At 45.4% G+C, this 24963-nt stretch overlaps 1 protein-coding gene across 9 annotated transcripts in view; it reads left to right on the forward strand.

Moving 5' to 3' along the window:
- Window positions 1-24963, forward strand: part of ST3GAL3 (ST3 beta-galactoside alpha-2,3-sialyltransferase 3) — an 810547-nt gene that overhangs the window by 320877 nt on the left and 464707 nt on the right. For all 9 annotated transcript variants that reach the window (XM_063939361.1, XM_063939357.1, XM_063939363.1 and 6 more), the window contains one exon: window positions 11908-12052. In XM_063939361.1, the coding sequence (XP_063795431.1) occupies window positions 11932-12052 (121 nt within the window). In that variant the 5' untranslated portion in view covers window positions 11908-11931. The remainder of the gene's footprint in view (window positions 1-11907; window positions 12053-24963) is intronic.

Genomic DNA, 24963 nt, shown 5'->3' on the forward strand with positions numbered 1-24963 from the left:
TTTTCAAGGCTGTTCTAGTTGCCACTTGGAACATTGTATGACAATCGATGTATTTCAAGACATACATGGTGTATTCTGATTGGCTAAATGTATTGGCAAGCGTGATTTTGTCTTTAAGCTATGACGGCCCCTAGCAGGTCATTTATGATTTGCATAGGTTACACATGAACTTGTGTCATCTTATCATTTATTGACCTCCAACCGGTTGCTAAAGGAACAGAATTCTGACTGATGACTGCAGAGAGTTTATAGACCAGACCTGAATAGGTTAACATACCCTAACATTATATTAGCCTGGTGTATGGGATGTCACTGTCCCATATATCTGCCCACTCAGCTTCTTCTTCCTTGTACCTGTAAAAAGAAGAGAACCTTGTAAATGACAAAGGTAAAAGGAGTCACGTGCACAACGGAAACAGTGCAGAAGGCCATAAATGTGAACATTGTGAGGGAAAGACAATGGGCGGAGGAAAGGCGGGAGGGAGTATGTGTGAAGATGAGGTTGGAAATGTAGGGAGCAGGGAAGTTGGAGGGGGCCTTGTACGTGAGGGTGAGAATTTGAAGCGTATTTTATAGGGGAAGGAGAGCAGGTGTAAGTCAGACCGGATGCACTAAGTGGTTCTTGTCTGTAGTCAAATTCTAGGTTTCTAAGGCTTGGTAGTGTGGTGGGGGGGAGGTAGATGTGGAGAGGCGAGACAAGACGATAAGTCTAGTTACAGCATTAAGTACAAGTTGAGTGAGATGGGTGTCAGGGAGGCCTGTAAGGAGAAGGTTGCAGTGGTTGAGATGGGAAAGGATGAGTGAGTGGACAATAGTTATATTGGCATTCTGCAGCTACGAAAGTCACTTACTTATTAAGTCTTTGCTCCATCTCCCTGAGCCTACGATGGTACTGTGGACACACAATTTTTTTTTAAGAGGAATATAGAGGGCAACCATCAATACAAGCTAGTTACTAAATGTTACAGGTTTATTACCATAAAGCAGCGATTTTCAACCGCTGTGCCGCGACACACTAATGTTCCGTGAGCGGTCTCTAGGTGTGCCGCGGCCAGTCAGAGATGCTGCCCGCCAGACAGATCCATTGCCGCCTGCCAGCCAGAGACCCGCCGCCCGCCGCAATCAATAGCCGGCTCGGGCAGTGCTGTGCAGTGTGCACTTCCGCGTGCGTGACTCATAGGTCACGCACGCCAAGTCTCATTCCTGCCTGCAGTGCCTGCTTGCCCGCCCACTGAGAACTCCACGTTGCATTCCTGCCTGGAGTGCCCGTCCGTGCACTGGCCTCTGCACCTCCTCCATCCATGCTGCCATCTCCGCTTGGGGAGGGGGGACGACGACTCCTTCCCCTCTGTTCCCTGCTGCATATATCGGATTAGGAACAGGCCATAGCCGAATTACTATATATGTAATATAATTATTATTATTATACTCCACCACAGAGCAGGGATAGATAGGGATGTAGTTACAGTGACTACATACATAATGTAGGCAACACAAGAAGGCGTTCGCTATCGGGGCTGAGCTCCAGAATACTTCCCATTCCAGAGCTTAGTAACTCTCGCAATATAGACACCTATGGGGGCTGCTATTGGGATGGAAACTGATATTTGCTGCAGAACCCCTGTAATACATCCAGGGGACACTTACATTATGTGTCAGCTTTTAGGGGATTTTCCGGAAAGAAATATATCCGAAAGAGAGAGAGATTGCTTTATTCCAGTTGTAAAGTTGATACAGATGTGTCCTCATACATCTAGCCTCAATACGCCATGCAGCGAGAGACTCCAGGCGTGAGTGATCCGCCAGGTCACGTCTGACTCTGCTTGTGAGCACGAAAAATGTGTCTTAGTGAGACGCACCAGGAGATTACACTGATTCATTGTATATGTGACACTTGTGTATCTGTGTGTGACTTACTCTGTATATAAAGCACAACAGAACGTGGCGTGGAATAAAGCAGTGGCCGCTGCATCCTAGCATGTCCTATACAGATTTTGACTTCGTCACAGACAAGATGTACAAGTGCCACATATCAAATTAATCAGCGCAGTCTCCTGATGCGTCCTAGTCACATAGCATTGTGACTATGACGCTTTATCGGGCAAAAAAGACAATTGGCGCAAGTAGAGTCTCACGGGACCTAAGTTATGGTTAGTGTAATAGGTAAAACCAGTGCCGGTGGCTGCCAATCAGAAAATATGTGGACAAACAGAAGCAAATCTTGTCCCTCACCATATAAATGAACCTAAGGATGATATATAAACACAATTTTCTTAATTTTATATTTTTTTCTTCTAAATTTCTCAATAAGAAACTTTGTGCCTATTGGTGTTGTGAAAGAACTTCTGATACTCCTAGGGTGACATGATTCAGAAACGTTTGGGAACCACAGGATTAAAGTAACAGTGAAAGGGTATAATAATGTAAGACAGCGTTTCCCAGGGGCGTGTCTTGCTGCTGTGATGAGGGAGGACAGGTTATCAGTCTCTGCGCTGTATGCACATTGCACAAATTACTGTTAGGGTCACTTTGGTGATGTAAAAATATTAATTTGTCTCTGAGAAATTATTTCACACAGACCCCGCCACCAAATAGAGGTTGAGTATCCCATATCCAAATATTCCGAAATACGGACTTTTTGGAGTGAGAGTCAGATAGTGAAATCTTTGTTTTCTGTGGCTCAATGTACTCAAACTTTGTTTAATACACAAAGTTATTAAAAATATTGTCTAAAATGACCTTCAGGCTGTGTGTATAAGGTGTATATGTAACATAAATGCATTCTGTGCTTAGACTTAGGTCCAATCGCCATGATCTCCCTTATGGTATGCAATTATTCCAAAATACGGAAAAATCCGATATCCAAAATACCTCTGGTCCCAAGCATTTTGGATAAGGGATACTCAACCTGTATTAATAACTATTAGAATCATAGAATTATGACGGCAGATAAGAACCGCTTGGCCCATCTAGTCTGCCCTAAATACATGTATACAGACACAGTAGGGTTAATTTTTGCAGGGAGCCAATTAACCTACCAGTATATTTTTGGATTGTGGGAGGAAACCAGAGTACCCCAAGGAAGCCCACACAAGCACAGGGAGAATATACAAACTCCACACAGGGCCATGGTGGGAACTGAACCCATGACCTCAGTGCTGTGAGGAAGTTATGATAGCCATTACACCACCCGTACTTCCCGACTGTTGTATGCCAGAGCCATACAGCTCAGTCTCCCTCACATTCCCTAGACCAGGGGTGGGGAACCTCCGGCCCGCGGGCCGTATACGGCCCGCGAAGCCGTTTGGTCCGGCCCACCAGGTTGTGTCAGTGAGACACGCTGCCGCTCAGTCGGGCGGCAGCGTGTCTCAGCTGTCAGAGCAGGGAGACGGAGGAGAGCGCGGCTGTAGAATGGGACCAGCGGCGTGTAGTACTTCAAACCAGCCGCCGGTCCGTGAGCCAATCAGAGCTCGCGGACCGGCAGCCAATCAGGAGCCGCGGCTGCCAGTCCGCGAGCTCTGATTGGCTCTCGAACCGGCGGCTGATTTGAAGTACTACACGCCGCCGCTTTCACCCGACAGCCTCGCTCTCCTCCGTCGCGTCCACGGTAAGCAGCACGGAGGGGAGAGGGGGGGGCGTGGGGGCTGTATACCTGGCACTGTGGGGGGTATTTGTATACCTGGCACTGTGGGGGCTGTATACCTGGCACTGTGGGGGGTATTTGTATACCTGGCACTGTGGGGGCTGTATACCTGGCACTGTGGGGGGTATTTGTATACCTGGCACTGTGGGGGGCATTTGTATACCTGGCACTGTGGGGGAATCTGTATACCTGGCACTGTGGGGGGTATTTGTATACCTGGCACTGTGGGGGAATCTGTATACCTGGCACTGTGGGGGCTGTATACCTGGCACTGTGGGGGCTGTATACCTGGCACTGTGGGGGGTATTTGTATACCTGGCACTGTGGGGGGCATTTGTATACCTGGCACTGTGGGGGAATCTGTATACCTGGCACTGTGGGGGCTGTATACCTGGCACTGTGGGGGGTATTTGTATACCTGGCACTGTGAGGGGCATTTGTATACCTGGCACTGTGAGGGGCATTTGTATACCTGGCACTGTGAGGGGCATTTGTATACCTGGCACTGTGGGGGGTATTTGTATACCTGGCACTGTGAGGGGCATTTGTATACCTGGCACTGTGGGGGCATCTGTATACCTGGCACTGTGGGGGCATCTGTATACCTGGCACTGTGGGGGCATCTGTATACCTGGCACTGTGGGGGGTATTTGTATACCTGGCACTGTGAGGGGCATTTGTATACCTGGCACTGTGGGGGCATCTGTATACCTGGCACTGTGGGGGCATCTGTATACCTGGCACTGTGAGGGGCATTTGTATACCTGGCACTGTGGGGGCAATTGTGGATCTGGCACCGCACTATTGGGGGCATATGTGTATCACGTCCCATTTTAACTGGCCACATCCATTTTTTTGGCGCGTGCGCGCCTCCGGCGTGCACACACAGTAACTCTAGGGGGCAGACCTACTGGGGGGCAGGGTCATTTTTTAAGTTGAAAATTTTTGTATGGCCCCCGAAGGATTTTATAAATATCCAAATGGCCCTCGGTAGAAAAAAGGTTCCCCACCCCTGCCCTAGACTGATGTACAGGGGCTTTATCCACTCACCAGCACTCTGCCAAAGAAATCTACCACCTCGTCGAATCTTGTTACGAGGCCTGTAAATAAAATACAAAACAGTCATATTGATGGACACTGTGGCGTGTAGAATATTTCTATATACTGTACTACACTGTATATTACACACTATGGGTGGAATTCAATTAGTTGTACACAAATTTAGCCACATTTACTCTCTGTGAGATTTAAGGCGGCCTTTTATTGCAGCCCCTGAGCAGGTGTAAAGTTTGGCAAATCCCTATTGTGAGGTAAAAATGTCGGGACTTGGTTCAGAACCCCTGGGGCACTCCCACTAATGATTAATTAGGCTCTTATAAGTTTTTAATTAGCTTAATTTGGCTAATCATGACGTGTCATGTTTGGGATGATATTCTGCAAATGCGGAATAATAGGTAAATGAACAGGTACATGGGGGGGTTGTATTGTTGGGACCGGTGTTTTTATGCTTGGAGGTGGGAGGTGTTTTAGCATTTGGCAATACTGACACACACCAAATCTACTTACAGGCATTTTATGCCCCATCTTTATCTAGAGCAATTCCTGTAAAACACCGGCGTTCTATTATCTTTCATTGGTATTAAATAATGAAAAAATCAGGTATATAACACCTTTTAAGTGTCCTAATTACTTTGTTATCTGATGTTAGTTTGCACTTTTCGGGGTACAGGCTGATTTCCCCATGTGTCCCCTCTGACCATCATAGGAAATGAGTGCACAACTGCTTTTCACAGCATATGATGTCACAGCGCTGTCTACGTTACTTACAGGTGACTGATCTCTGCACGGCCTGTGCACAGACCCTGCAGAAATCCCTTCTTTCTGACATAGTGAAGCTGTTGAGTGCAAATACAAAAATATAAAAATTAGCAGCCTATATAATATATATACATACACATAATAAATATATACATACTGTGTTATTAGCCTACATGATATATATACATATTAATACATCTGGTGGAGAAATGCTAAACAGTAACCCTGGGTACAGGGGTAACCCCCGGAGAGCCCCATTACCTGTGGGCCCACATCCTCCTGTAGGGATCAGGTCAGACTGCAATTGAGATATACATTATACATACTGTATGTTACATTATACTGCACAGGATTATGGTGTATTTTCTATAGTGCATTGAGTTAGTAACCTGGTACTTTATCATCATGCACTAGCAGTATTTACTATATATAGTTATCAGGGAGCCCAGGCCATGTCCTGTCTAATGATTAGCCAAAACCTCTTTGGAAGCTGGCCACACACCTAAGCATGGTCCCCTACCATAGCATTCTCCCGATGGGCCCTCCACATCCCAGTCTGATACTGACCCTACCTGTATTGTAGCATGGTATTACCCACCCCACCTACAGTGCAGCATGGTATTACCCACCCCACCTGCATTGTAGCATGGTATTACCCACCCCACCTGCATTGTAGCATGGTATTACCCACCCCACCTGCATTGTAGCATGGTATTACCCACCCCACCTATAGTGCAGCATGGTATTACCCACCCCACCTGCATTGTAGCATGGTATTACCCACCCCACCTGCATTGTAGCATGGTATTACCCACCCCACCTGCATTGTAGCATGGTATTACCCACCCCACCTACAGTGCAGCATGGTATTACCCACCCCACCTGCATTGTAGCATGGTATTACCCACCCCACCTGCATTGTAGCATGGTATTACCCACCCCACCTGCATTGTAGCATGGTATTACCCACCCCACCTATAGTGCAGCATGGTATTACCCACCCCACCTGCAGTGCAGCATGGTATTACCCACCCCACCTACAGTGCAGCATGGTATTACCCACCCCACCTACAGTGCAGCATGGTATTACCCACCCCACCTATAGTGCAGCATGGTATTACCCACCCCACCTATAGTGCAGCATGGTATTACCCACCCCACCTACAGTGCAGCATGGTATTACCCACCCCACCTACAGTGCAGCATGGTATTACCCAGGTGCACAGTTACTTGATCTTTTCTGAATCAGGCCCTATGTCATATTAGCGTATGTTCTGCTTCTGTGTAAGGCGCTGCAGAACACTTGTGGCCCCATATAAATAATAATAATCACCGCCAGGTTGTCACAGAATGTAATCAGTGACAGAAGGTCAGCCTCAGGCCTGTGATTTGTTGCTGCTATTTATTATTGTATACAGGTTTATTCTGATAATTATTATACTGCTATTAGTTTCTGAATAGTTTTACTAATAAATATAAAGCCAAAGAAATGTCACTTACCAGGACAGGTGTTCACAGTCGTCTGCTCAGAATGGTACTGGCCTGTTGCAGCCTGGGAGCAGTAATAAGTATGACTTCCTATGACATCACAAGTCACTAGTCATAGTGGCCAGGCCATGGCATATAAAGGGTCTATCCCCATTACATCACTCTAATACACTTCTCCATGATTTGTGTGTTAAATGATACTGGTTCCAAAAATAAACTACAATACGAGGGTAAAGCCACCCTAATAGTGACCGAGAGACCACTGAAGAGCGGCTATTACACCCGCATTACCGGAGTGTTGTAGATCATTCTCTAACCAATCAGCAGCTTTTTTGTCAAACTCTGTGCTTCATACTGTACTTTGTGAGTTTTTATTTTAATTCAACATATAAACCAAACCTCCTGACATTTCTATAGGACAATAGGGACACTTAAAATTTCATGTGTTTTCAACCGAAGAAGAGTAATTTTCATGTGATTAAAAAAAGGGGGCTGCTATTGAATTACCCAATAAATAGATGGAAAAACATTGCGAATACCCCCAAAACTCTAATCCATTATAGTGAAGCTGCTTGTTCTCTAAACTAGAATGCTCTTTCAACTACTAAAGACCAAAGGCAGTATTTAAGTCTACAAAACAGCTAATTAAGTTTGAAATATTATTTGCTGCAGACTAATTAGATTAACATTCACTACTGTATATATTAAAGGAGCCTCTAGCCAAATCCTCTGCAAGCAACTGCTTAGCGTTAGGGTGAATTATAACCTCAGTCTGTGTTTACTAAGGCCCGTACACACTGGCCGATATATCGGCCGTTCTCTTGAACGGCCGATATATCGCGGGTCCGTCGGCCAGTGTGTACGGGCCGATACGTCTGTACGTCGGCCAACCCCCCGTACACATGCTGCGGTGGCCGGCGGTGATTGACAGCTGAACTGGGCGGGCGTGTGTACACGCCCGCCCAGTTCATGACGTCAGTCCCTGACGGATCAGGCAGGGAGTATGCACAGCACACTGCCCGATCTGTCCATAGATATATCTGCCGATCAGTTGAACGGCAGATATATCTTCCAGTGTGTACCCACCTTAAGAGTGAGGAAAGATATAAGTCCTGCCAGGGGAGGATGCAAGCGAAGAGACCATTATTTAATATTGCAACTTTTTTAGTGTGTGTGTGTGTGTATATCTATGTATATATATATATATATATATATATATATATCTTCTTATAACCCAGAGTGGGAGTTGCCCATTTTAGCCAATCAGCACATCCCGATTCAATCCTATGGACTGGCTGTCGGGAACCAGACATTTTGGGTTTTGTATGTACAGCATGTCCGTGGGGTCCGGTATGCATTTTTTTAAAGGGCCCTTTTGTTTTAAGTGGGAGACACAGACTACCCTAGTGATTCTCCTCCTGGGCTGACCAGTTTAGGGCTTGTAGCCATTATGGCAGGGGGGACCTCATGCTGTCACAGAAATCAGTGATGATTTCTAATGTAATTTACTGTTGGGAATGGATTTTTATTTCTTACAATACACAAGTTTTCTTACCGAACACTGAAGTTATAATATCAGAATTGTTTGTACAGATATTATTATGTCCGGGATATTATATCCAGAGTGGCTTTACGCAGCATTCCCTCCCCCACCTCCCAATAATTTATTATATTATTACACTATGGAATAGAAATTAATTTAGGATTTGTTTCCACAGATAAAAAACAAATTAATCAATTATCTAAAAAACTAAACCAAAACTTTTTCTTAATTCGCTGCAAATAATAATATTATGCTCTAGTTACATAAGTATTCACCATTGTCACCCTTGTTCTAATGCTTTAGGTGACGTTACAGTTGAGTACTCCACTTTAGGACACTGCAATTTTGAATCCAGTCTTCGTGCTATTGCTTGTGCTAATCAGGATTTTTCAGCACTTGTCCATTTAATCACTGTATAAATTCAATAAGTTACTGTAATTTTGGGTTGGTATTGGGAGACCGGCGTTTGGGATCCCGGAGGTCAACATACCGACCACGTTACAGGTCACTGTTTTTTGCTGTAGGATTATTGTCACAAATTTTCTCCAAGGTTCTAGGCACCTTGTAGAGGTGAGCAATAATTTCCATTCCACATTTTCCCATGTGATTGACAAGTTTCCACAGTGGAATGTTGTGGCTTGAAGGTTACCCGGTCCTATCCTATCCCGACCACACAACAGAATGAATTGACTGTCTATTACTAATTTACTAAATCTTCATTACTTATCATACACCTTTAAAGGAACAGCTCCTCCTGGCTGAATCCAGTTACTATCTCTATTGTCTGGGAGCAGTGCAGGAGCGTAGCTAGAGAGGAGGAGGCCCATGTGCAGGCTTCATCTGAGCGCCCTCCACTCAAGCCAGCAGCGATGTAGCCTAGCGCATTCCCAGAGCCTAGAGCGCATGCGCAGATCTACGGAAAAATGGCGCAGTGGAATGTTCCTGGCCGAACTGAAGGTCGCATTCGGGACTGTCAGCGTCACGTGACTCTTTTTCTTGATGGTTTACTGCAACATTCTAAGTTCCTGGGCACCATACATACCAGGGAGCATCAGTGACCTACATATAATACAGGGAGCTCTAAATAACAGAGTATTGCAATGATGCCCAGATAATGCATAGAGCATTGTAGTGGCTACCATATAATGCAGAGAGCATTGCGTTACGACCATAAAAGATGAGAAAATCGCAGTAACCACAATATCATATAGGGAGCACTTCTATAATACTGTATACAGAGAATCACATATAGCATACAGTATTATAGAGATGCTGTGGTGCCGCTGTCAGCGACATATACTGAGAATTACATGCTTTACAAAGGATCCACTCACTATACAGGAATATAGAAGTGTTGGCTGTGTTATGTATAGGAGTAATTATTGCAGCTGGTCTGTGGGTTACAGCTCCCAGCTCAGCTCTGCAAAAGAGCAACAATGTAATGTGAGTGACAAGCTGCAGAGATTAACCCTTTCTGTGACTGCTGCACAGGGATCACACAACCTCTATTCATAGGGCTTAATTCAATTAGGGGAGATGTTCTTGCCTGCAAGTATATCCCGCACTTACCGTACTGTTGGATTCGCAGATATGTTTTTGCAATACGCTATATACATAGAAACATAGAATTTTACAGCAGATAAGAATTATATGGCTCATCCAGCCTGTCCTTTAGGCTTAGACATTAGGGTTAGTTAAGGGGTCTGGGTTACAGTTAGGGTCGGCAACAGAAATCTTGAGGTCCGATATCTCTGGGGCCCCCCGCAACCACCCTTAACCACCAGAGGGTGGTTTTAAAAAAACCCAGTTAATACATTTAGATTGCTGCTGTAAAGTATCTAAATGTATTTCACATATAGAATTATTTTATAAACTCCTCCACCGTCCGTATTTCACCCCATCCCGCTTACATGCGATGCAACCCTCCACATCTAATCTCTGTTGGCGCAACTGTGGTAATGTTGGAACTTTATTACATATTTTCTGGGAGTGCCCAGCGCTTGCCCAGCATTGGAACTCTGTCTTTCACCTTATAGGCTTGGTGTTAGGCCATCGTCTAACTCCACACCCACGACTGGCTCTCCTCCACCTCTTTTATGGCGACTTGTCGCCGGGTGATCGATATGTCCTGGGCCATATACTTATCTCCACCATACTTCTAATTGCCCGTCAGTGGCGCTCCCCCGGGGTCCCCCATATAACGGCGATAGAAATGGCTGTGTCTCATTGTGAATTTGAAACAGCAGGAGTTGCCTATTCCTCTACCACATCCTGTCCTCTTCTTCGCTGGTATTCGTGGTCTACCTACTGGCAGGGCCGCCCGCCAGATGTCATACACATTCACGACACATAGACACTTAGTTTGACAAACTAACACGTAACTGATGTTGGAAGGATTTGACTTCACGTGTTTTTACTGTTTGTTGATTTTCTTAATAATCTATGCACAATTATGTACATGTTGAATAATATGTGTACCCCCGAACCCCTTCCCCCCCCCTTTTTTTTTCCATTCTGTACCCCACTCCCATTAGCTTCTGTTCAACTACAAAATAATAAAAAATAATTGAACCCCCCCCCCCCCCCCCAAAAAAAAATACAGTTAATATAATAGATAAAATGTACCTTATCCTTGCCCCCCCCCCAGAACCTTGGGGCCCTGTACAGGTGTCCCCTTTGTCCCCCTCCTGTTGCCGGGCCTGCTCTGCTGTATGCTGCAGTACGTGTTTGTTGAATATCCAACATATATTACAATTGTACAGAAAATCCTCTGAAAATGGCTGCAAAAACAGATTAATAAATAGGTCCCTTAATCTGATGTCAGAGATTTCTCTCTTTATTACTTGGTAATAAATACATTAAACTAGAAAGCAATGTAGAGAATGAAATTATGCATCAGGTCTTTTATTACATGTATCACTTTTGTGTGTTTTAAAGTTTATTATTATTATTATTATTATTATGATGTTCATTTAGAAATTACGTGTACGTAGAAATCCCAAACGGCACCTCATTGTAGGAAGACATCCAAAATTCCTGAGATAAAGAAGCGTCCTCCTCAAAGCCAAGCTAAACTGATCAGTTGTCCTAAATTTACCCTCAAATCATTTCACCCTCAAAACAGAAGCTCAGTCTAGCACATGGTGGTGTAACTAGTCATCTAGAAACACGCAGCCTGGCCACCCAGCTCCTCCCAGCCAAAGATACTAGGTTTTTGCCCCACAAGCCTATGCACTTTTCCCTTAATCTGGGTGCATTTGCCGCAGGTATCCGCATAAACTCTGCCGAAGCTTCAGGTCTTCCATTGTCATATATTCACATATATTCAGAAAATGAAGCATTGCATGTTTCACAGACTGCTATAAAGGAGGTGTGTGCCTGTTGCCCACTCACCCGCTTTTTCTTCTCCCCACAGGTCATGTAGGAGGGCAGGAATGCTATGAAGATGGGAATTTTGGTGTTCATGAGGAACTTGCTGCTGGCCCTTTGCCTCTTCTTGGTGTTGGGCTTTCTTTATTATTCTGCTTGGAAGCTCCACCTACTGCGCTGGGAGGATTCACGTAAGTCTCTTAATCTTTCCCTCTCTTGCTATATCATTGCTGTTTAATATCCTCTGAGCTTTTGCTACTACTTCCAGGTGTCTCTTAGTCAGGACAAAAGCTTCTTCCTCTCCCTGGGTCTCTGTCCACTCTCTCCTGCCCATTAAGTCTTTTTGTTCTCTCTCTCTCTCCCTCTCCCTGGCTCTGTCCTCTCACTATTTCTCTCACGACTGGGTTGCGAATTTGGAGGGATATTCTCTTTTCGGGAGGGATAGGGCTACCAAAAGGGGACGAGGGGTATGTCTCTTTGTTAAACCATCTCTAGAACCAAACCTAAAAGATGGTATTTACGAGGGGACTGGAGATAACGTGGAATCACTATGGGTTTGAGATCACAAGTGTGGGCACAGAAGCAAGGAGACTAATCATTGGCACGTGCTACAAGCAACCAGATATTAGCGTGCATGACGAGGAACAACTCTTATTGCAAATTGAAAAAGCTGCGAGAATGGGGGACATCCTAGTGTTAGGGTATTTTAACTATCCGGATATAAATTGGAGTAACGATTTATGTGTAAAAACTAGGAGCAGCAGATTCTTAAATACATTAAAGGATCAATACTTTTCTCAATTAGTCGAGGACCCAACTAGAGGTAAAACTATTCTGGACCTAGTTATTACCAATAATGTGGACATTATATCAAACACTAAAGTTGGGGAGACCTTGGGAAACGGTGACCACTATATGATCACATTCGATATCCGTTTCAAGAAGCATAGCTATAAGGGGACAACTAAAACATTTAACTTTAGAAAAGCTAATTTCAATATGCTGAGACAGGCACTAAACGACATTGACTGGGAAGTTTTGTTTCATGGTAAAGACACATCGGAAATGTGGGATGCTTTAAAAGGGTTGCTTGATAGCAATATTCACAAATTCATTCCTATGAGCAGTAAACAGAGTACTAAACATAAGCCTATGTGGCTTAATAAGGAGGTCAAAGAAGCAATGGCTAAAAAGAGGTGTGCTTTCAGAATATTTAAATCAAATGAAGGGGAGGAGTCATTCCAGCATTATAAGGAATGCAATAAAAAATGCAAAAAAGTAATAAGGGCAGCTAAAAGTGTAAACAAAAAGCAAATCACTATAGAGAGTAAAACCAATCCTAAAAAGTTTTATAAATACATAAACAGTAATTGGGAGCTTTGATAAACGTTGATAAAATAAAAGCTGAAATACTGAACAATTTTTTCCCCTCAGTATTCACCAGGGAGGATCAGACGGTGAGAGTAGTGCATAACGATAGTGAAGGTAATGACTCTTGGCTTGATGCTTGTTTAAGTGAGGAAGTAGTCCTGGAGAGACTAAGCAACATAAAGATTAATAAATCACCAGGCCCAGATGGTTTTCATCCAAGGGTTATTATGGAGCTTAGGTCGCAGCTAGCAAAACCACTATACTTGATTTTCCATAGTTCAATTACATCAGGCATGGTACCAAAGGATTGGCGCATAGCTGAGGTAGTGCCTTTATTTAAAAAGGGAACTAAAAATAATCCTGGTAACTATAGACCAGTTAGTTTAACCTCTATAGTGGGTAAAATATTGGAAAGTATTTTGAGGGATAGCATAGACGATTAGCTGCAGGTTAATAAGATTATTCGCAAAAGTAAGCATGGATTTGTAAGGGGCAGATCATGTCAAACTAACTTAATTAGCTTCTACGAGGAAGTGAGCGAGATTCTTGACCAGGGAAAATCAATGGATGTGGTGTATTTAGATTTTGCAAAAGCCTTTGATACAGTGCCTCACAGGAGACTGATCATCAAATTAAGGGAACTTGGCCTAGGATATACTATTTGTACATGGATAGGTAATTGGCTGGATAACAGAGTACAACGAGTAGCGGTCAATGGAATGTTTTCCAGCTGGGCACCAGTAGTCAGCGGAATACCACAAGGGTCCGTACTTGGCCCGCTACTATTCAATATATTTATCAACGATCTAGGAATAGGCCTGGAAAGCACAGTGTCAATCTTTGCAGATTATACTAAACTATGCAAGGTAATTAAGTCAGAAAGCGATGTGGAGTCTCTACAGAATGACTTATTTAAACTTGAAACCTGGGCATCTAAATGGGGAATGAGGTTCAATATAGAAAATGCAAAGTTATGCATTTTGGGACAAAAAACACACATACATCCTATACTCTTAATGGGGAAAATATAGGGGTGACTGGTGGAAAAAGATTTGGGGGTGCTCATAGATAATAGGGTTAATAACAGTATACAATGTCAAAATTCAGCAAAGAAGGCAAGTAAGGTGCTTGTGTGCATTAAACGGGGCATTGAGACAAGGGACGAGGATGTAATTATGCCGCTGTACAAATCATTGGTACGTCCGCATCTGGAATATTTTGTTCAGTTTTGGGCACCATATTATAAAAAAGATATCGGGGAACTAGAAAGAGTTCAAAGGCGAGCTACTAAATTGATTAAAGGGTTAGAGACACCGGAGTATGAGGAAAGGCTTACTAGGTTAAATATGTATACACTAGAAAAGAGGCGTCTAAGGGGAGACATTATTAATATCTTCAAATATATAAAGGGTCATTACAAGGAGTTAGCAGGGGACTTGTTTATTAAAAGAACTCTGTATAGGACACGTGGGCACTTGCTGAGGCTAGAGGAGAGAAAATTCTGTACACAACGTAGGAAAGGGTTCTCCATGGTAAGGGCAATAAAGATTTGGAACTCCCTGCTGGAGAAGATAATAATGGCGGACTCTGTAAATGCATTTAAGAACGGACTGGACAAATTTCTAAATGGAAATCTTATCCAGGGTTATAGCTTTTAACATAGTGACATTAATATCTGGGAGTGGTAAGAATCATAGTTGTCAATTGGTATTGTATTATATTGGTATTATAGAGTAGATTTGGGTGGGTTATTTTGTTTCTGTGCAGGGTAAATACTGGCTGCTTTATTTTTACACTGCAATGTAGATTTCAGTTTGAACACATCACACCCAAATCTAACTCTCTCTGCACATGTTACGTCTGCCCCCCTGCAGTGCACATGGTTTTGCCCATTAGCTAACAAATTTGCTGCTGCAATCAGATCTGAATTAGGCCCTATGCCTCTCCCTTTTCTGTCCTCTCTGTGTCTTCTCTCTTTCTGTTCTCTCTCTCTCTCTCTCATTGGGGGTCATTCCGAGTTGTTCGCTCGCTAGCTGCTTTTAGCAGCTTTGCACACGCTAAGCCGCCGCCTACTGGGAGTGAATCTTAGCTTATCAAAATTGCGAACGAAAGATTAGCAGAATTGCGAATAGACACTTCTTAGCAGTTTGAGTAGCTCCAGACTTACTCTGCCACTGCGATCAGTTCAGTCAGTTTCGTTCCTGGTTTGACGTCACAAACACACCCAGCGTTCGGCCAGACACTCCTCCGTTTCTCCAGCCACTCCCGCGTTTTTCCCAGAAATGGTAGCGTTTTTTCGCGCACACCCATAAAACGGCCAGTTTCCGCCCAGAAACACCCACTTCCTGTCAATCACATTACGATCACCAGAACGAAGAAAAAACCTCGTAATGCCGTGAGTAAAATACCTAACTGCATAGCAAATTTACTTGGCGCAGTCGCACTGCGGACATTGCGCATGCGCATTAGCGACTAATCGCTCCGTTGCGAAAAAAAAAAATAACGAGCGAACAACTCGGAATGACCCTTATTATCTCTGTGTCCTCTCTGTCTCACCCCTCCCCCCTTTCTCTCTCTCTAACTGTCACTGTGCCCTCCCCTTCTCTCTACATTACCTGGTGTGCGTACCCCCTTCTCCATATGTACTTTTGTTCCACTACATTTCCTACACAAACATCATTACAATTATTAGCTCCTCATTGCTACAGAAACATTCAATATTGTGGAGATGTACTGGGGGGGGGGGGGGGGGGCAGCGTGTGGGTTTGTACAGCTGTATTACCACATTGCTGTTAGTGCCTTTGTAAAGAACAGCCCACAGATGTGATAACTAAAGGGCAAGTCTGAGAATCCTCAGCCGGGGTGCAGACCCGTTACAGTGGGGATGTGTACAGATGTTTGTCCTCAATAGCAGAGGTTGTCTGTCAGCGGCTTCTCACTCTCTGCAGGCACGTGAGGCTTCTGTGTGTCACTTGTGGTGTTCTAGAAGCACATACAGCGGTTATCTTTGTGGGATGTATGTGATTCTGGAGCGAGAGGTCTAGAACTTGTACACTGACAATATAGAAGATTCCGCATTCCGCTGCCGAAACCATAGAGAACAAAGTAAATGTAGAAATGTTCCTGGTTTATAAGGGAAACCGTAGTCTTTCTAAATGTTCTCAACATGCATCTTGCTTTTGTTTTTTGTTTTTTTTAGCAACATACTGTTAATGCTGGTTAACTTACAGGACTAAAAAGCAATACCTTATACATTAAAATTCAAGCCGCTGCGGCCGCTGTATGTAATCCTCAACCTACGTACTGTTTACTCAATTAGCGTACAAAGGCCCGTACCGTGTACGCACTTTGCGTACACACGCCTCAACGGACGTACAAAGTACATGCTGTGCATACACACACCGACACGCTGTGAGCACAATGCAGCTACACGTGTGGCTTAAATACACTTTAACCATAGCAGGAAATAGACACGACACCAATTGTATTTAAAATGCTGGGATCCGACCCACCAACATATAATTGCTGAAAGGAGGTTACAACAGATATACAATCACAATAAGAGAAAAGAGGCTACAGTCAATGGTACATACGTTTGTTTTGCCAGCGCCACACGGTCCCGGTGCTCAGTCAAACAAGCAAGATGACCTTCAGAGAGAGAGAGTGAGTGACCAGCTAGGCAGCTTGGCTTTTATACATTTGGTCAAAACATAATACAATAGAAACTGTAATCCCTTCACCTGTAGGTCAAAGGGCTGGTCATTTACAGTACATGAGAGGTCATAGGTTGGTTTGAATAGGTGGGCGATGCCTGGTCCAGGTGCACTTGCAGTTGGTCTCCACTGGGTTCCCGCCGAATATCAGAGTACAGTAAATACAGTATAATATTAATATCCTGTTCCTGCGCATAATTATGCGCAGGAGCGTGCTATCTTCTGCAAACTGCTACCGCAATGTTGCCCTTAAAATACCCTTCAGTTGGATACCAAACATCACCCCATAACCTATTGCTGTCCCCTCATATCCTGTAAAGGTGAATCCCTTTGTTATTGTACCTTTTAAACAAGTATAACTTGCTGGTGTGGTGCGTGTGGGCTATGTGTACATTGGCCCTCATTCCGAGTTGTTCGCTCGGTATTTTTCATCGCATCGCAGTGAAAATCCGCTTAGTACGCATGCGCAATGTTCGCACTGCGACTGCGCCAAGTAACTTTACTATGAAGAAAGTATTTTTACTCACGGCTTTTTCTTCGCTCCGGCGATCGTAATGTGATTGACAGGAAATGGGTGTTACTGGGCGGAAACACGGCGTTTCAGGGGCGTGTGGCTGAAAACGCTACCGTTTCCGGAAAAAACGCAGGAGTGGCCGGAGAAACGGTGGGAGTGCCTGGGCGAACGCTGGGTGTGTTTGTGACGTCAACCAGGAACGACAAGCACTGAAATGATCGCACAGGCAGAGTAAGTCTGGAGCTACTCTGAAACTGCTAAGTAGTTAGTAATCGCATTATTGCGAATACATCGGTCGCAATTTTAAGAAGCTAAGATTCACTCCCAGTAGGCGGCGGCTTAGCGTGTGTAACTCTGCTAAATTCGCCTTGCGACCGATCAACTCGGAATGAGGGCCATTGTGCACTATGTAGATTAAATATGAAATATGTCTTTGTGGCTTTTTCCATGCGAATACAAATGCTACCGTAATTACTCATACCACGCGCTAATACGCATGGACCGCGTGAGCGGTCATACGCAACTTGCGAATATGCGCACGCACGGCAGAACAAGTACGCGCACGGAGGCCATCAGTGTGGGATTTGTACGTGATGTGTGTACTGTAATATTTTCCGACTTCGACAATACAATTACATTTACACCCTGTGAGTAGATCTTTGCATGTGTAATTATTCGTAATATACTTGGAAATGCCCATTACAGTGTTAACTTTAATAACAATAGACAAGGAGAGAGTCCAAACCGTGCAGGATTATATAGAATGTGCTTGGTCGTTGGGTAGACACAACTTAGGTTGACAGTCATTAGGTCGACCATGGAAGGTTGATATGCATTAAGTCGACAGAGACAATAGGTCAACATGGTCATTAGGTCGACATGTACTAGGTTCACAGGTCAAAAGGTCAACATGGGTTTTTAAAACTTTTGGCGTTGTTTTCTACGTAAAGTGACGGGGAACCCCAATTAGTGTGCCATGCTTCGGGCAAGGTGCCTCGCTCCGCAACCACTTCGCTCGGCACAGGTTACCGTTCCAATCGTAGTCCGCGTGGATCGTTAAGTATGGAAAAATCCAAAAAATGTAAAAGAAAAAAAAGTAATATACACATGTCGACCTAGTACATGTCGACCTAATGGCCACGTCGACCTATTGACCATGTCGACCTAATGCATGTCGACAGTCAGTGGTCGACCTAATGACTGTCGACCTAAGCTGTGTCGACCTAACGGCTGTATCCTGGAGATTATGCGAGTCTTTCCTGGGCTTTAGCGGTAGCCAGCTCTTAATAATGAGATCCCACCTCAAATAACATTACCTTAAGCTCCCGATCTAAATACGAGTACCCCTCCTCTATAGCTTTGCTCACTCTACATATGATTGTATTAATAGCCTCCATGGTTGCATAGTTGGTTAACACTTATTTTGCTATCCAGGGAAACCTAATCTAGAGGGGCAGGGGGCAATATGTATCAGTGATAAATATGCCGATGTGTATACACACTTGCCGATGCTGGGAGCAACGGCAGGGACCATGCTGCATTCGTCAGCATGGCCCTTGCTGACGAAGTTGCTCATCGGACCTACATGCAGGTCCGACGGAGGATGTCGCAGCTGACACACCGGGGCGATTTCAGTGATGTGTCATTCCATTCCATCGGAATCGGGCACATTGTTCAAATTATTGTATAGTGTGTACCCGGCATTAGACTGTGGCTGTCGCAGATGTTACACTGGTGATTGAAACGATGTGTTATTCCATGCCGTCAGAATCGGAAAACATCGTTCAAAATATTGTGTAGTGTGTGCCCGGCATTAGACTGCGGAAAGATGTGTGCTACAAGTATGACAGGTTCTTCAATACTCAAACAAGCATAGCTGCGCTACCATCGCCAGTTACCTTGCCCGGGGCTATCCAGTAAACCCTGATGGCAGCACTAATTGGGGATTGGCAGGCAAAACCAAAACACTGATAAGGACCCATTTTTTCACACAATTGTGGCCACAGAAATGCATAGGTTCGCAATTTACATTTTTTTTGCAAACAGACCCTTTTTTCGCATCTGAAGAATTTTCGTGGCCAATTAGATACCCCCCTATTAAGTTAGGAATCTGTTTAATTGAGTAAATAAGTCAATGTTTTTACACGTTAGGTTAGCCTTCATTACAAATTTGTATAGTGTGCCATCTAGTGGTAGAATCTGCAAACTGCATTCTTGTTTATAGATTGTTTCTCTAGCATCCACAAGGAATATTGGAAACACATATAGTACGATGGGGTATAGACGGGATCCAAAGGAGCCAGTGCACTTTAAATTTCTTCCACTGGGTGTGCTGGCTCCTCCCCTCCCCTCTTGGACAACAGCATACCTGCACCGTGGGAGTCAGGGGAGGGGGTGGTCACCAGCCTCCTGAGGTGCAGAGCCGCTTCCCCGCTGCAGGACCACCGTCCTGAGGGGTTGTTTGTTCAGCTGGGCACTGAGCCTTGGCTGTCGCAACCGCAACACGCTGCACACCCCTAACATTGCCTGAATGTTAGGGGTGATCGTCGGTGATCATCAGTGGTGAGTACATACCGGGGGCCCTGCTAGGGGGTCCCCCGGTTCATGGTGTGGCAGAAGCGCGGGTGAGGCATACGGGTCCCTCCTGGGGGGGGCCTGCGTGAGACTGGCTAGCGAAGACTGTGCCAAGCATTTATGTAAAGCTACAGCATGGTTAGGAGACGGGACCAGTATAAATATTACTGGGTAGCTCTGGCGCCATTGTGGTGGGCGGAGCTACATCAGAGCGGGCTCAGCAGCATTTTGGCGCCTTCCTCTGCATAAACAGCAGCAGCCTCACACAGCTCCTCCAGACTGTCACATGCTGGATCACTGGTACAGGGTGTTGATTAGGGGGAGAGCATTGTATAAGCAGTTCTCACTGTTATGTAAAAATGCTGACAGCCTCACTGGGGCTCTGCAGCGTTGGGTGTGCTGGGTCCTCTCTTCCTCTGCGTCTCCTTTCACATGCAATAGAGCAGGCTTACATTGTAATCAGTCTGTTTTGTATGTATGTTGTGTTTTCATTATGGTGAAACAAAAGTTATGCAGTGTATGTAATGCCAGATTCTCCCCTCTTTCATCTGGTTCCATATCATGTGAGCAGTGTAGTCAGTCCTTGCAAAATGCTGAGGACAATGAGAGGGAGAGTGACGAGACCACCTGGCTGGGGGCTATCAAAACTATGATTTCTGATATGGCATCTCAGCTCACTGCAAATGCCAACAAAACACAAGAACTGTAAAATGTAGTTGCAGATCTAGCTGCCAGGGCTGATGTTCCCCAATCTCCCCCCTCTCTACTGCAGGTCCACATAAATGTGCTTTACCTGCACTTCTATCAGATACTGATGATGATATACAAGATGATGGGGACGATGTGGATCCCATAAGTGGGGATTCCACTCCTACACAGGGTATTGAACCCCTTATTTTAGCTATAAGGGATGTTCTAAAGCCCCCCCTAGAGGTAGCTGCAAATCAGCAGTTGTTTTTCCTCCCTCAACACAAACGGACTGAACATTTCCTGATTCTAAAGAATTGGATGATTTATTTAAACTGGCCTGGAAGAATCCAGATAAAAAATATCAGGTGTCAAAACTGTTTCTCTATCGTCCTAGTGGATGCTGGGGTTCCTGAAAGGACCATGGAAATAGCGGCTCCGCAGGAGACAGGGCACAAAAAGTAAAGCTTTAGGATCAGGTGGTGTGCACTGGCTCCTCCCCCTATGACCCTCCTCCAAGCCTCAGTTAGATTTTTGTGCCCGGCCGAGAAGGGTGCAATCTAGGTGGCTCTCCTGAGCTGCTTAGAATAAAAGTTTAGTTAGGTTTTTTTTATTTTCAGTGAGTCCTGCTGGCAACAGGCTCACTGCATCGTGGGACTAAGGGGAGAAGAAACGGACTCACCTGAGTGCAGAGTGGATCGGGTTTCTTAGGCTACTGGACACTAGCTCCAGAGGGACGATCACAGGTTCAGCCTGGATGGGTCACCGGAGCCGCGCCGCCGTCCCCCTTACAGAGCCAGAAGAGACGAAGAGGTCCGGTGAAATCGGCGGCAGAAGACATCCTGTCTTCAGACTAAGGTAGCGCACAGCACCGCAGCTGTGCGCCATTGCTCTCAGCACACTTCACACTCCGGTCACTGAGGGTGCAGGGCGCTGGGGGGGGGAGCGCCCTGAGACGCAATATAACGGAATACCTTAGGTGGCAAAACAGAATACATCACATATAGCTCCTGGGCTATATGGATGTATTTTAATCCCCTGCCATTTTACACAGAAAAGCGGGAGATAAGGACGTCGTGAAGGGGCGGAGCCTATCTCCTCAGCACACAAGCGCCATTTTCCCTCACAGCTCCGCTGGAAGGACGGCTCCCTGACTCTCCCCTGCAGTCCTGCTTCAGAATCAGGGTAAAAAAGAGAAGGGGGGGCATTTTTGGCAGCAAATAACGATAATAACAGCAGCTATAAGGGAATAACACTTATATAAGGTTATCCCTGTATATATATATATATATATATATAGCGCTGGGTGTGTGCTGGCAGACTCTCCCTCTGTCTCTCCAAAGGGCTAAGTGGGGTCCTGTCCTCTATCAGAGCATTCCCGGTGTGTGTGCTGTGTGTCGGTACGCGTGTGTCGACATGTATGAGGAGGAAAATTATGTGGAGGCGGAGCAGTTGCCTGTGTTGGTGATGTCACCCCCTAGGGAGTCGACACCTGACTGGATGATTGTATTTAAACAATTAAGTGATAATGTCAGCAATTTGCAGAAAACTGTTGACGACATGAGACAGCCGGCAAATCAATTAGTGCCTGTCCAGGCGTCTCAGACACCGTCAGGGGCGCTAAAACGCCCGTTACCTCAGTGGGTCGACACAGACCCTGACACAGATACTGAGTCTAGTGTCGACGGTGACGAGACAAACGTAATGTCCAGTAGGGCCACACGTTACATGATCACGGCAATGAAAGAGGCATTGAACCTTTCTGACACTACAAGTACCACAAAGAAGGGTATTATGTGGGGAGAGAAAAAACTACCAATATTTTTTCCTGAGTCAGAGGAAATAAATGAGGTGTGTGAAAAAGCGTGGGTTTCCCCCGATAAAAAACAGCTAATTTCTAAAAAATTATTAGCATTATATCCTTTCCCGCCAGAGGTTAGGGCGCGTTGGGAAACACCCCCTAGGGTAGATAAGGCGCTCACACGTTTATCAAAACAAGTAGCGTTACCGTCTCCTGATACGGCTACCCTCAAAGAACCAGCTGATAGAAGGCTGGAAAATATCCTAAAAAGTATATACACACATACTGGTGTTATACTGCGACCAGCAATCGCCTCAGCCTGGATGTGCAGTGCTGGAGTCGCATGGTCGGATTCCCTGACCGAGAATATTGATACCCTGGATAGGGACAATATTTTGTTAACTATAGAACATTTAAAGGATGCACTACTATATATGCGTGATGCACAGAGGGATATTTGCACCCTGGCATCAAGAATAAGTGCTATGTCCATCTCTGCCAGAAGAGCGTTATGGACGCGACAGTGGTCAGGGGATGCGGATTCCAAACGGCACATGGAAGTATTGCCGTATAAAGGGGAGGAGTTATTTGGGGCTGGTCTATCGGACCTGGTGGCCACGGCAACGGCTGGAAAATCCACCTTTTTACCCCAGGTCACTCCACATCAGCAGAAAAAGACACCGTCTTTTCAAACTCAGTCCTTTCGTTCCCATAAGTACAAGCGAGCAAAAGGCCACTCTTTTCTGCCCCGGGGCAGAGGAAGAGGAAAAAGACTGCACCATGCAGCCGCTTCACAGGAGCAGAAGCCCTCCCCTGCTTCTGCCAAGTCTTCAGCATGACGCTGGGGCTTTACAAGCAGACTCAGATATGGTGGGGGCCCGTCTCAAGAATTTCAACGCGCAGTGGGCTCACTCGCAAGTGGATCCCTGGATTCTACAGGTAGTATCGCAGGGGTACAAACTGGAATTCGAGGCGTTTCCCCCTCGTCGTTTCCTGAAGTCTGCTTTACCAAAGTCTCCCTCCGACAGGGAGGCAGTTTTGGCAGCCATTCACAAGCTGTATTCCCAGCAGGTGATAATCAAGGTACCCCTCCTGCAACAAGGAAAGGGGTATTATTCCACGCTGTTTGTGGTACCGAAGCCGGACGGCTCGGTGAGACCAATTTTAAATCTGAAATCCTTGAACACTTACATAAAAAGGTCCAAATTCAAGATGGAGTCACTCAGAGCAGTGATAGCAAACCTGGAAGAAGGGGACTATATGGTGTCTCTGGACATCAAGGATGCTTATCTCCACGTCCCGATATACCCTTCTCACCAAGGGTACCTCAGGTTTGTAGTACAAAACTGTCATTATCAGTTTCAGACGCTGCCGTTTGGATTGTCCACGGCACCTCGGATCTTTACCAAGGTAATGGCCGAAATGATGATTCTTCTAAGAAGAAAAGACATTTTAATTATCCCTTACTTGGACGATCTCCTGATAAGGGCAAGATCCAGGGAACAGTTAGAAGTCGGAGTAGCACTATCTCAGGTAGTGTTACGTCAGCACGGGTGGATTCTAAATATTTCAAAATCGCAGCTGATTCCAACGACCCGTCTACTGTTCCTAGGAATGATTCTGGACACAGTCCAGAAGAAGGTGTTTCTCCCGGAGGAGAAGGCCAGGGAGTTATCCGAGCTAGTCAGGAACCTCCTAAAACCAGGACAGGTCTCAGTGCATCAGTGCACGAGGGTCCTGGGGTAAATGGTGGCTTCTTACGAAGCGATTCCATTCGGAAGATTCCATGCAAGAACATTTCAGTGGGATCTACTGGACAAATGGTCCGGATCGCATCTGCAGATGCATCAGCGGATAACCCTGTCGCCAAGGACAAGGGTGTCTCTCCTGTGGTGGCTGCAGAGTGCTCATCTACTAGAGGGCCGCAGATTTGGCATTCAGGATTGGATCCTGGTAACCACGGATGCCAGCCTGAGAGGCTGGGGAGCAGTCACACAGGGAAGGAATTTCCAGGGCCTGTGGTCAAGCCTGGAAACGTCTCTTCATATAAACATTCTGGAACTAAGGGCCATTTACAATGCCCTAAGTCAAGCAAAACCTCTGCTTCAGGGTCAGGCGGTGTTGATCCAATCGGACAACATCACGTCAGTCGCCCACGTAAACAGACAGGGCGGCACGAGAAGCAGGAGGGCAATGGCAGAAGCTGCAAGGATTCTTCGCTGGGCGGAAAATCATGTGATAGCACTGTCAGCAGTATTCATTCCGGGAGTGGACAACTGGGAAGCAGACTTCCTCAGCAGACACGACCTTCACCCGGGAGAGTGGGGACTTCACCCAGAAGTCTTCCACCTGATTGTAAACCGTTGGGAAAAACCAAAGGTGGACATGATGGCGTCCCGCCTCAACAAAAAACTGGACAGATATTGCGCCAGGTCAAGGGAC

The sequence above is a fragment of the Pseudophryne corroboree genome, chromosome 9 (genome assembly GCF_028390025.1).
Source record: "Pseudophryne corroboree isolate aPseCor3 chromosome 9, aPseCor3.hap2, whole genome shotgun sequence".
NCBI lineage: Eukaryota > Metazoa > Chordata > Amphibia > Anura > Myobatrachidae > Pseudophryne > Pseudophryne corroboree.